The sequence below is a fragment of the Pangasianodon hypophthalmus genome, chromosome 28 (assembly GCF_027358585.1).
Source record: "Pangasianodon hypophthalmus isolate fPanHyp1 chromosome 28, fPanHyp1.pri, whole genome shotgun sequence".
Classification (NCBI taxonomy): Eukaryota; Metazoa; Chordata; class Actinopteri; order Siluriformes; family Pangasiidae; genus Pangasianodon; species Pangasianodon hypophthalmus.
Window position 1 is genome coordinate 705,412 of NC_069737.1, and position 13,034 is coordinate 718,445.

Here is a 13,034-nt window from a genome sequence, read left to right on the forward strand (position 1 = left end):
TTGGCTCCCAGGCCCTTTTCACATCATGGGTTTGGCATGTGCATGTTACATACATTGTTACATCCTCTGGGTAAATATCCCAGTAACCTGCTCTGTATTTTACACTTCGACACTGCCACTGGACTGAGAACATTCACATCTGCTACCTGTGGACACAAGGTGAGTCCTTACTTTATTTTCTACCTAGTCACATTATGTATCAGTCTCTTATAGACAATTTAAATATTATGATGTAATTGTCTATATGTAAATATTCACTCATATAATGCAGTATTTTTATGATATCATAGACAATTGTTTTAAATATATAAAGTATATCTATCTATATATATATATATATAGATAGATAGATAGATAGATAGATATAAAATTAGGTATTAGGTGTAAGTAGATATAGTTATTATTTGTTAGTTGTTTAAGTTATAATTGTACCTTTACATATAAATAGGCAAAAATAAAAAATATATATATAATTCAATATAATGTTTAATGTTATCTGACATGGGCATTGTTTAAACTGATCTTTGAAAGAATATTGCAGAAAGAATATTTATTTTGTAATTTTATTTTTACCTAAAATTATTTTTACTGACCATCTATCTATCTATCCATCTATCTATCTATATAAACCAGCGTGTACCTGCAGTGTTCCTAATTGATTCGTTTGAGCTGTTTTTTTCCTCCTACACAGAAGACAAAGATTAGTCACAGCTGACTTCTATTTTTTAAACAAAAATTTTGTATAAATACTTTTTTTTTTTTAATTTAGATTATAAACAACACAATGGACCCGAGGCTGGTACTGGCTGTTTTGTGTATGATTTGTAAGTTTTCTCATTTTCACATTATATTTATCACTTACATTTATGCTGCCCAAATTTAACACACCCAGTCAATACACCTGCTGCCTTCTCTCTTGAAAAGCTGTATATGAATTTGAAGATACAGGAGTGTGAGAATTCACACAGAATTCTTAAAATTTACCAAATTAAGCACTACACTGAAATCTGATTTGTACCCTTTATTTTAATATATTATGCTACTTTTTTTTTTTTTTTTTGCATGAACGTTACAAAATGTTGGAATTTGCCAGCTCTTATCATACAGCTAATGATCTAGACAATTGTCTAATGTATTGTGGACCAGAAACCATTATTTCATTAAGCATCAATCAACCTGCACTGGTATGTTTGCAACACAATAATACTTGGCAGCAATCCAAAGACCTGTCAAACTTGTTATACACTTTATCTGCTTTATTCACTCATAGCCATATTTAGATCTGAGTTAAGCATACAGTGAGGATTTAATACACAAAACTGCTACAATTTTTTGTTTTTTGTTTAAGTTTTGGCTGTAAATACACTTAGAAAATGGAGGGCCATTCCAAACCAACATGAAATACATAACGTGACATTTACGAATTTATTAACGAATAATATTGTCCCTTTAAGGTTCATGAATTTTTATTCCAGTACAGATGACAGTGGAGGAGACGCATCTTAATCAGAGACATTGCTTATATTGAAGGATGAATTTTTTGTAGCTAAATTTATGACCAAAGGTTAATATGAACTGAGCAGCACATGAGTGCTTGGTCAGTTTATCCTATGTTTTGTTTAACAAAAAATATTGTCATTATTTCATTCAACAACTCAAAACACTGAGTTAAAAGCATGACAAAATTGCTTACTGTACTTATTTGTCATTTTAAGGTTGTTAAAAGAAAGAGCTTGTTCTTGTAGCCTTTTAAATGTCATATTTTGGGGATTATTTGAACTTTTCTTTTGCCTTCAGACTTTCTGCTGTGATTCTTCCATCTCAATTCCCCTCTAACTGGTTGGATTGCCAGGGACTTCATTTGTAATCATAGCTGCTTTGGCGCACTTTATTCATTTTAGACACGTTTCAGATCGATCCTAGAGTCTTACTTGCAGCATTAGTAGTCTCAGTTGTGTGCCTAATATGTTAATTATTTTTCCGGTTGCCATCAGTAATGCACAGCATTTTTTTAGGATCTAGATTTGGCTTGTCCACTACACAGGTTACTATATTTTTTTGGTGTCTTCACTCCATCAAATTCAGGAAAACTATCTGGAGCACTCTCATATTCTTGCCAACATTCAGCACCACTAAGATGAAACTAAACAAACTGTGGCTTTTAAATGTGCTTGATATTTTTAATATGCTTGCTATACACTCAATCAATAGTTATCTTTTCTGTCTTACAGCTGCAAGTGCTCTGGCAGACACTCCAAGTAATCAGACTGCAGTGAATGTAACTTTACCAAACACTTCTGCAGTATTCAACTTGGTCTTTAGCATCAATGAAACCTTTGATGCAGCACTGGCCAATATCAGCTCTACACAGTTTGCAGCAAAAGCTTCAAGTATCCGTACTCAGGTAAGGTTTTATTGATAATGCTGCCAGTTACAGTTTAATTGATTCTTCTAAACAAGAGTATTTTTTGCCACCTGAACAATTCCATTTCCATATAAGACAACTCAGAGAACTCTTAACTTTTCTCTATGTGGCTTTCTGTAAGAACAGTATATGATCTGGACATTTCTGATGAATACTGTGAAGTTAATTACAGCTGGCACACCATGTGGCACAATTATATATGAATCTGAACATTTATGAGTCTAGCCAATGCATGAAATAACCAATGCATTTGAGATCAGTGTTTATGAACAAATTAATTGATTAATAAAATATTTTTTTCAGCTTGAACCAATTTACAGACAAATGTTCAAAAACTTCCTCCAGATGATAATTCATGGTTTCAGGTGAGAAATAATATATGAAAACACTGCTCTGAATAATTGTTTATCTTTACATTTAATGATTCAGAATTTTAACCTGTTTTTAACTATGGTTGGTTTTTAGGAATGGTTCGATTGTGACAAATTCCAGCCTTGAATTTAGTGCCAATGGCACCATCCCAACTGACTCCACAGTAAAAGATGCCCTTGCTAATGCGACTACCACCAACTCAAGCTTGAACATTATTACAAATTCTATAAATGTCACCCGGGTTCCTGGTCAGTATACACTTTAAAGGATATTGCATTTTAATAACTGAGTGGTACATGTAGATACTCTAATTCCAGTTTAACCTCTCAATCAACAGAGACAAACTCCTCTTCACCAAACACAACTTCACCCCCGAGCACAAATACAACCACTCCTGCAGTAGCTGCAGTATTCAACTTGGTCTTTAGCATCAATGAAACCTTTGATGCAGCACTGGCCAATACCAGCTCTCCACAGTTTGCAGCAAAAGCTACAAGTATCCGTACTCAGGTAAGGTTTTATTGATAATGCTGCCAGTTACAGTTTAATTGATTCTTCTAAACAAGAGTATTTTTTGCCACCTGAACAATTCCATTTCCATATAAGACAACTGAGAGAACTCTTAACTTTTCTCTATGTGGCTTTCTGTAAGAACAGTATATGATCTGGACATTTCTGATGAATACTTGCGAAGTTAATTACAGCTGGCACACCATGTGGCACAATTATATATGAATCTGAACATTTATGAGTCTAGCCAATGCATGAAATAACCAATGCATTTGAGATCAGTGTTTATGAACATGTAAGCTGATTAATAAATTATTTTTTTCAGCTTGAACCATTTTACAGACAAACCTTCAAAAACTTCCTCCGGATGATAATTTATGGTTTCAGGTGAGAAATAATATATGAAAACACTGCTCTGAATAATTGATTTTCTTTACTTTTGATGATTCAGAATTTTAACCTGTTTTTAACTATGGTTGGTTTTTAGGAATGGTTCGATTGTGACAAATTCCAGCCTTGAATTTAGTGCCAATGGCACCATCCCAACTGACTCCACAGTAAAAGATGCCCTTGCTAATGCGACTACCACCAACTCAAGCTTGAACATTATTACAAATTCTATAAATGTCACTCGGGTTCCTGGTCAGTATACACTTTAAAGGATATTGCATTTTAATAACTGAGTGGTACATGTAGATACTCTAATTCCAGTTTAACCTCTCAATCAACAGAGACAAACTCCTCTTCACCAAACACAACTTCACCCCCGAGCACAAATACAACCACTCCTGCAGTAGCTGCAGTATTCAACTTGGTCTTTAGCATCAATGAAACCTTTGATGCAGCACTGGCCAATATCAGCTCTCCACAGTTTGCAGCAAAAGCTTCAAGTATCCGTACTCAGGTAAGGTTTTATTGATAATGCTGCCAGTTACAGTTTAATTGATTCTTCTAAACAAGAGTATTTTTTGCCACCTGAACAATTCCATTTCCATATAAGACAACTCAGAGAACTCTTAACTTTTCTCTATGTGGCTTTCTGTAAGAACAGTATATGATCTGGACATTTCTGATGAATACTTGCGAAGTTAATTACAGCTGGCACACCATGTGGCACAATTATATATGAATCTGAACATTTATGAGTCTAGCCAATGCATGAAATAACCAATGCATTTGAGATCAGTGTTTATGAACATGTAAGCTGATTAATAAATTATTTTTTTCAGCTTGAACCATTTTACAGACAAACCTTCAAAAACTTCCTCCGGATGATAATTTATGGTTTCAGGTGAGAAATAATATATGAAAACATTGCTCTGAATAATTGATTTTCTTTACTTTTGATGATTCAGAATTTTAACCTGTTTTTAACTATGGTTGGTTTTTAGGAATGGTTCGATTGTGACAAATTCCAGCCTTGAATTTAGTGCCAATGGCACCATCCCAACTGACTCCACAGTAAAAGATGCCCTTGCTAATGCGACTACCACCAACTCAAGCTTGAACATTATTACAAATTCTATAAATGTCACCCGGGTTCCTGGTCAGTATACACTTCAAAGGATATTGCATTTTAATAACTGAGTGGTACATGTAGATACTCTAATTCCAGTTTAACCTCTCAATCAACAGAGACAAACTCCTCTTCACCAAATGCAACTTCACCCCCGAGCACAAATACAACCACAAGCACAAATACAACCACTCCTGCAGTAGCTGCAGTATTCAACTTGGTCTTTAGCATCAATGAAACCTTTGATGCAGCACTGGCCAATACCAGCTCTCCACAGTTTGCAGCAAAAGCTACAAGTATCCGTACTCAGGTAAGGTTTTATTGATAATGCTGCCAGTTACAGTTTAATTGATTCTTCTAAACAAGAGTATTTTTTGCCATCTGAACAATTCCATTTCCATATAAGACAACTGAGAGAACTCTTAACTTTTCTCTATGTGGCTTTCTGTAAGAACAGTATATGATCTGGACATTTCTGATGAATACTGTGAAGTTAATTACAGCTGGCACACCATGTGGCACAATTATATATGAAACTGAACATTTATGAGTCTAGCCAATGCATGAAATAACCAATGCATTTGAGATCAGTGTTTATGAACATGTAAGCTGATTAATAAATTATTTTTTTCAGCTTGAACCATTTTACAGACAAACCTTCAAAAACTTCCTCCGGCTGATAATTTATGGTTTCAGGTGAGAAATAATATATGAAAACATTGCTCTGAATAATTGATTTTCTTTACTTTTGATGATTCAGAATTTTAACCTGTTTTTAACTATGGTTGGTTTTTAGGAATGGTTCGATTGTGACAAATTCCAGCCTTGAATTTAGTGCCAATGGCACCATCCCAACTGACTCCACAGTAAAAGATGCCCTTGCTAATGCGACTACCACCAACTCAAGCTTGAACATTATTACAAATTCTATAAATGTCACCCGGGTTCCTGGTCAGTATACACTTTAAAGGATATTGCATTTTAATAACTGAGTGGTACATGTAGATACTCTAATTCCAGTTTAACCTCTCAATCAACAGAGACAAACTCCTCTTCACCAAATGCAACTTCACCCCCGAGCACAAATACAACCACTCCTGCAGTAGCTGCAGTATTCAACTTGGTCTTTAGCATCAATGAAACCTTTGATGCAGCACTGGCCAATATCAGCTCTCCACAGTTTGCAGCAAAAGCTTCAAGTATCCGTACTCAGGTAAGATTTTATTGATAATGCTGCCAGTTACAGTTTAATTGATTCTTCTAAACAAGAGTATTTTTTGCCACCTGAACAGTTCCATTTCCATATAAGACAACTCAGAGAACTCTTAACTTTTCTCTATGTGGCTTTCTGTAAGAACAGTATATGATCTGGACATTTCTGATGAATACTGTGAAGTTAATTACAGCTGGCACACCATGTGGCACAATTATATATGAATCTGAACATTTATGAGTCTAACCAATGCATGAAATAACCAATGCATTTGAGATCAGTGTTTATGAACATGTAAGCTGATTAATAAATTATTTTTTTCAGCTTGAACCATTTTACAGACAAACCTTCAAAAACTTCCTCCGGATGATAATTTATGGTTTCAGGTGAGAAATAATATATGAAAACATTGCTCTGAATAATTGATTTTCTTTACTTTTGATGATTCAGAATTTTAACCTGTTTTTAACTATGGTTGGTTTTTAGGAATGGTTCGATTGTGACAAATTCCAGCCTTGAATTTAGTGCCAATGGCACCATCCCAACTGACTCCACAGTAAAAGATGCCCTTGTTAATGCGACTACCGCCAACTCAAGCTTGAACATTACTCCAAATTCTATAAATGTCACCCAGGCTCCTGGTCAGTATACACTTTAAAGGATATTGCATTTTAATAACTGAGTGGTACATGTAGATACTCTAATTCCAGTTTAACCTCTCAATCAACAGAGACAAACTCCTCTTCACCAAACACAACTTCACCCACGAGCACAAATACAACCACAAGCACAAATACAACCACTAACACAACTTCACCCCCGAGCACAAATACAACCACTCCTGCAGTAGCTCCAATATTCAACTTGGTCTTTAGCATCAATGAAACCTTTGATGCAGCACTGGCCAATACCAGCTCTCCACAGTTTGCAGCAAAAGCTACAAGTATCCGTACTCAGGTAAGGTTTTATTGATAATGCTGCCAGTTACAGTTTAATTGATTCTTCTAAACAAGAGTATTTTTTGCCACCTGAACAGTTCCATTTCCATATAAGACAACTCAGAGAACTCTTAACTTTTCTCTATGTGGCTTTCTGTAAGAACAGTATATGATCTGGACATTTCTGATGAATACTGTGAAGTTAATTACAGCTGGCACACCATGTGGGACAATTATCTATGAATCTGAACATTTATGAGTCTAGCCAATGCATGAAATAACCGATGCATTTGAGATCAGTGTTTATGAACATATCAATTGATTAATAAATAATTTTTTTCAGCTTGAACCAATTTACAGACAAACCTTCAAAAACTTCCTCCAGATGATAATTCATGGTTTCAGGTGAGAAATAATATATGAAAACACTGCTCTGAATAATTAATTTTCTTTACTTTTGATGATTCAGAATTTTAACCTGTTTTTAACTATGGTTGGTTTTTAGGAATGGTTCGATTGTGACAAATTCCAGCCTTGAATTTAGTGCCAATGGCACCATCCCAACTGACTCCACAGTAAAAGATGCCCTTGCTAATGCGACTACCACCAACTCAAGCTTGAACATTATTACAAATTCTATAAATGTCACCCGGGTTCCTGGTCAGTATACACTTTAAAGGATATTGCATTTTAATAACTGAGTGGTACATGTAGATACTCTAATTCCAGTTTAACCTCTCAATCAACAGAGACAAACTCCTCTTCACCAAACGCAACTTCACCCACGAGCACAAATACAACCACGAGCACAAATACAACCACGAGCACAAATACAACCACTCCTGCAGTAGCTGCAGTATTCAACTTGGTCTTTAGCATCAATGAAACCTTTGATGCAGCACTGGCCAATACCAGCTCTCCACAGTTTGCAGCAAAAGCTTCAAGTATCCGTACTCAGGTAAGATTTTATTGATAATGCTGCCAGTTACAGTTTAATTGATTCTTCTAAACAAGAGTATTTTTTGCCACCTGAACAGTTCCATTTCCATATAAGACAACTCAGAGAACTCTTAACTTTTCTCTATGTGGCTTTCTGTAAGAACAGTATATGTTCTGGACATTTCTGATGAATACTGTGAAGTTAATTACAGCTGGCACACCATGTGGCACAATTATATATGAATCTGAACATTTATGAGTCTAGCCAATGCATGAAATAACCAATGCATTTGAGATCAGTGTTTATGAACATATCAATTGATTAATAAATAATTTTTTTCAGCTTGAACCAATTTACAGACAAATGTTCAAAAACTTCCTCCGGATGATAATTTATGGTTTCAGGTGAGAAATAATATATGAAAACATTGCTCTGAATAATTGTTTATCTTTACATTTAATGATTCAGAATTTCAACCTGTTTTTAACTATGGTTGGTTTTTAGGAATGGTTCGATTGTGACAAATTCCAGCCTTGAATTTAGTGCCAATGGCACCATCCCAACTGACTCCACAGTAAAAGATGCCCTTGTTAATGCGACTACCGCCAACTCAAGCTTGAACATTATTACAAATTCTATAAATGTCACCCGGGTTCCTGGTCAGTATACACTTTAAAGGATATTGCATTTTAATAACTGAGTGGTACATGTAGATACTCTAATTCCAGTTTAACCTCTCAATCAACAGAGACAAACTCCTCTTCACCAAACACAACTACAACCCCCAGCACAACTACAACTACGAGCACACCTACAACCACTCCTGCAGTAGCTGCAATATTCAACTTGGTCTTTAGCATCAATGAAACCTTTGATGCAGCACTGGCCAATACCAGCTCTCCACAGTTTGCAGCAAAAGCTACAAGTATCCGTACTCAGGTAAGATTTTATTGATAATGCTGCCAGTTACAGTTTAACTGATTCTTCTAAACAAGAGGATTTTTTCTGCTTGAGAAATTCTATCGTAATACAAGACAACCTAAAGAACTCTTAATTGCCTTTCTGAAGTAAAATGTACAGAACATGTCTCATTTGTGCACTCTTGTCTGATTTTTCAGTAAGTTATATCAATATTTTTAAATCAGATTCAGTTCACTTGCCATGGGGCACAATTATATATGAATTTAAACATTTCAAAAACAGCCTTGACATGTGAGTTATTTGTTGCGTTTAACCATCTAGTGCTAAATGTTACAAACTAGTTTATCAGTGTGTGACACTGCTGTTGATACTCACCTGATTCATTTCTAATTTCTTTTAGGTTGAACCATTGTACAAGAAAGCCTTTAAAAACTTCATCATCATGAAAATTATAAAATTCTTGTAAGAAGGAAGACATGGCTCTGAATTTAAATTTTTTGTTTATTTCTTTGTTGATTCATGATTGAATTTTAACCTGAATTTCTACATTTGTGTCCTTTCAGGAATGGCTCTATTGTGACAGAAAGCAACCTATTCTTCAGTGCTAATGCCGCAAATGTTACTGCGGCCCAAGTGAAAAACACTCTTCTCGATGGACTTAAAAACTTGACTTTTACTGTTGATCCAAACTCCATCAACGTCACCCAGACTCTTGGTCAGTATACATTTGCAGAGACTTTACTGCATTACTTATTACTTAGTCCTTATTTTAGTGCTCATTTCAGGTTAAAATATATATTTGTGTGCATTTAATTTTATGTACATGTTTATATTTTGCAGGGAATTCCATGCCACCAGTGATTGCCAGCTCACTTTCCGTGATATGGATGTCTCTTCTATCACTTCTGCTTTCAGTGGCATTGCACTTCTAGCTCTAGACCTGATCATACACAATAACTTAATGGTACTTATTTCTATTTAACGATCCGAATTCTTCTACTGAAGCAAATAAACACAGACTGTTGTTTTTTTTCTTTCACCATAAACAGTAACATGTAAGTCTGCTTTTTATTGAGAACTATTTAAGATAAAGGGAATATGGGGAGATACAGTTCATTCTTATAAACTATTTATATTTACATGAGAAATACAAATATCTTGACTTGCTGAAACTGGGGATTTAATGAGGGTAGTGAGTTGCCTGAATATTTCTCCACATCTCAACAGTCTTTAAAAGAATTGTTGTCTTTCATTTATTAAATTTAACTCAATTGCAAAATTCTTTAAAACGTTGTGTACTTAACAGTATATGTATATAATTGCTATACACTTAAACGTAAACCTACATATGACTTCTGTATATCAGTGTATAAATATTATTAACATCATATGAAATAAAGCTTTGGATACCATTCTGTTATTATTATTATTATTATTATTATTATTATTATTATTATTATTATTGTTACATGAAATTCGGCGAACCTGTAGATCCCGTATGGGAATGGGGTGCTTTGGGAATTTGGGAATGATTGGACTGACGGCTGTGACGTAGCAATGCTGGGAAGCAGGTCACTGTTCCATAGGAAAGACTTCGCTCGAGGTCACGCAGGCCAAACCATAGGAGTCATGAAAGAGCAATGAAACTTGTTCGTTATGTAATGCATGGCGAATCGAGCAACACCCTAGCAACCACCTGGAACGTCATAACAAACACCTAGTAAAACTCTAGCAACCACCTGGGTTAGCATAAAACCACATAGCAACACCATAACAACCAACTGGGTTAGCAGAGCAACCACATAGCAACACCCTAGCAACCACCTGGAACATCATAGAAACACCCTAGCAACACCACATTAACCAACTAGGTTATCATGGCAACACCATACCAAAAGCCTAGCATCCGATTGGGTTAGCATAGTAACCACCTAGCAACACCCTAGCAACCACCCAGAAAATCATAGAAACACCTTAACAACACCATAACAGCCAACTGGGTTAGCATACCAACCACATAGCAACACCCTAGCAACGATCTGGAATATCATAGTAAGATCCTAGCAACACCATAACAACCAACTGGGTTAGCATAGTAACCACTTAGCAACACCCTAGCAACCACCTGGTATATCGTGGTAACAGCCTAGCAACACCATAGCAACCAAATGGGTTAGCATACAAACCACCTAGCAACACCCTAGCAACCACCTGGAATATTGTAGTAACATCCTAGCAACACCTTAGCAACCAACTGGGTTAGCATACCAACCACATAGCAAACACCCTAGCAACCACCTGGAATACCATAGAAACACCTTAGCAAACAAATAACAGCCAATTGGGTTAGCATACCAACCACCTAGTAACACCCTAGCAACCACCTGGAATACCATAGAAACACCTTAGCAACCAAATAACAGCCAAGTGGGCTAGCAAACAAACCACCTAGCAACACCTTAGCAACCAACTGGGTTAGCATACCAACCACCTAGCAACATACTAGCAACCAACTGGGTTAGCATACCAACCACCTAGCAACACCTTAGCAGCCCCATAACAACCAACTGGGTTAGCATAGTAACCATTTAACAACACCCTAGCAACCACCTGGAATACCATAGAAACAATTTAGAAACACCATAACAACTGGGTTAGCATACCAACCACTTAGCAACACCATAGCAACCACCTGGAATATCGTGGTAACATCCTAGCAACACGATAGCAACCAACTGGGCTAGCATACCAACCACCTAGCAACACCCTAGCAACCATCTGGAATATCATAGTAACATCCTAGCAACACCATAACAACTGACTGGGTTAGCATAGCAACCGCATAGCAACACCCTAGCAACCACGTGGAACACCATAGAAATACCTTAGCAACACCATAGCAACCAATTGAGTTAGCATACAACCACATACCAACACCCTAGCAACCACCTGGAATACCACAGAAACACCTTAACAACACCATAACAACCAACTGGTTTAACATACCAACCACCTAGCAACACCTTAGCAACCAACTGGGTTAGCATACCAACCACCTAGCAACAACCTAGCAACCAACTGGGTTAGCATAGCAACCACCTAGCAACACCCTAGCAACCACCTGGAATACCACAGAAACACATTAGCAACACCATAGCAACCAATTGGGTTAGCATACAACCACATACCAACACCCTAGCAACCACCTGGAATACCACAGAAACACCATAACAACCAACGGGGTTAACATAGTAATCACCTAGCAACACCTTAGCAACACGATAACAATCGAGTGAGTTACATAGTAACCACTTAAAAACACCCTAGCAACCATCTGGAATACTATAGAAACACCTATAGCAACACCATAACAACCAACTGGGTTAGCATACCAACCACTTAGCAACACCTTAGCAACCAACTGGGTTAGCATACCAACCACCTAGCAACGCCTTAGCAACCCCATAACAACCAACTGGGTTAGCATAGCAACCACATAGCAACACCCTAACAATCACCTGGAATACTATAGAAACACCTATAGCAACACCATAGCAACCAATTGGGTTAGCATAGAAACCACATAGCAACACCCTAACAATCACCTGGCATATCGAAGTATCATCCTAGCAACACCCTAGCAACCAATTGGGTTAGCATACCAACCACCTAGCAACACCCTAGCAACCACCTGGAATACCATAGAAACACCTTAGCAACACCATAACAACCAACTGGTTTAACATAGTAAGCACTTAGCAACACTTTAGAAACCACCTGGAATATCATAGTAACCAGCTAGCAACACCTTAGCAACCAACTGGGTTAGCATACCAACCACCTAGCAACACCTTAGCAACCAACTGGGTTAGCATACCAACCACCTAGCAAAACCCTAGCAACCAACTGGGTTAGCATACCAACCACCTAGCAACACCTTAGCAACCAACTGGGTTAGCATACCAACCACCTAGCAACACCCTAGCAACCAACTGGGTTAGCATACCAACCACCTAGCAACACCTTAGCAACCCCATAACAACCAACTGGTTTATCATAGTAAGCACTTAGCAACACTTTAGCAACCACCTGGAATACCATAGAAACACCTTAGCAACCCCATAACAACCAACTGGGTTAGCATACCAACCACCTAGCAACACCCTAGCAACCAACTGGGTTAGCATACCAACCACCTA

The 13,034-nt window shown here is 36.9% G+C and overlaps 1 protein-coding gene across 2 annotated transcripts; it reads left to right on the forward strand.

The window, feature by feature from the left end:
- Positions 1–10,247, forward strand: LOC113524531 (uncharacterized). 2 transcript variants are annotated; one of them, XM_053230924.1, is made up of 27 exons: positions 1–159; positions 770–824; positions 2,232–2,404; positions 2,729–2,790; positions 2,891–3,045; positions 3,135–3,307; positions 3,633–3,694; positions 3,795–3,949; positions 4,039–4,211; positions 4,537–4,598; positions 4,699–4,853; positions 4,943–5,133; positions 5,458–5,519; positions 5,620–5,774; positions 5,864–6,036; positions 6,361–6,422; positions 6,523–6,677; positions 6,767–6,993; positions 7,318–7,379; positions 7,480–7,634; positions 7,724–7,932; positions 8,257–8,318; positions 8,419–8,573; positions 8,663–8,853; positions 9,236–9,297; positions 9,399–9,550; positions 9,676–10,247. In XM_053230924.1, the coding sequence occupies exons 1-27, from the start codon at positions 37–39 to the stop codon at positions 9,765–9,767; spliced, it is 3,513 nt and encodes a 1,170-aa protein (XP_053086899.1). In that variant the 5' UTR covers positions 1–36; the 3' UTR covers positions 9,768–10,247. The 2 variants fall into 2 exon arrangements, with proteins under 2 accessions (XP_053086899.1, XP_053086900.1); XM_053230925.1 differs by lacking the exons at positions 8,257–8,318; positions 8,419–8,573; positions 8,663–8,853.
- The last annotated feature ends 2,787 nt before the right edge of the window (positions 10,248–13,034 follow it).

Coding starts and splice junctions, on each gene's coding strand:
- LOC113524531 (XM_053230924.1), top strand. CDS start 37: ATGTGCATGTTACATACATTGTTACATCCTCTGGGTAAATATCCCAGT. Junction 160..769: donor CTGCTACCTGTGGACACAAG/GTGAGTCCTTAC, acceptor TTTTTAATTTAG/ATTATAAACAACACAATGGA. Junction 4,212..4,536: donor CTTCAAGTATCCGTACTCAG/GTAAGGTTTTAT, acceptor TATTTTTTTCAG/CTTGAACCATTTTACAGACA.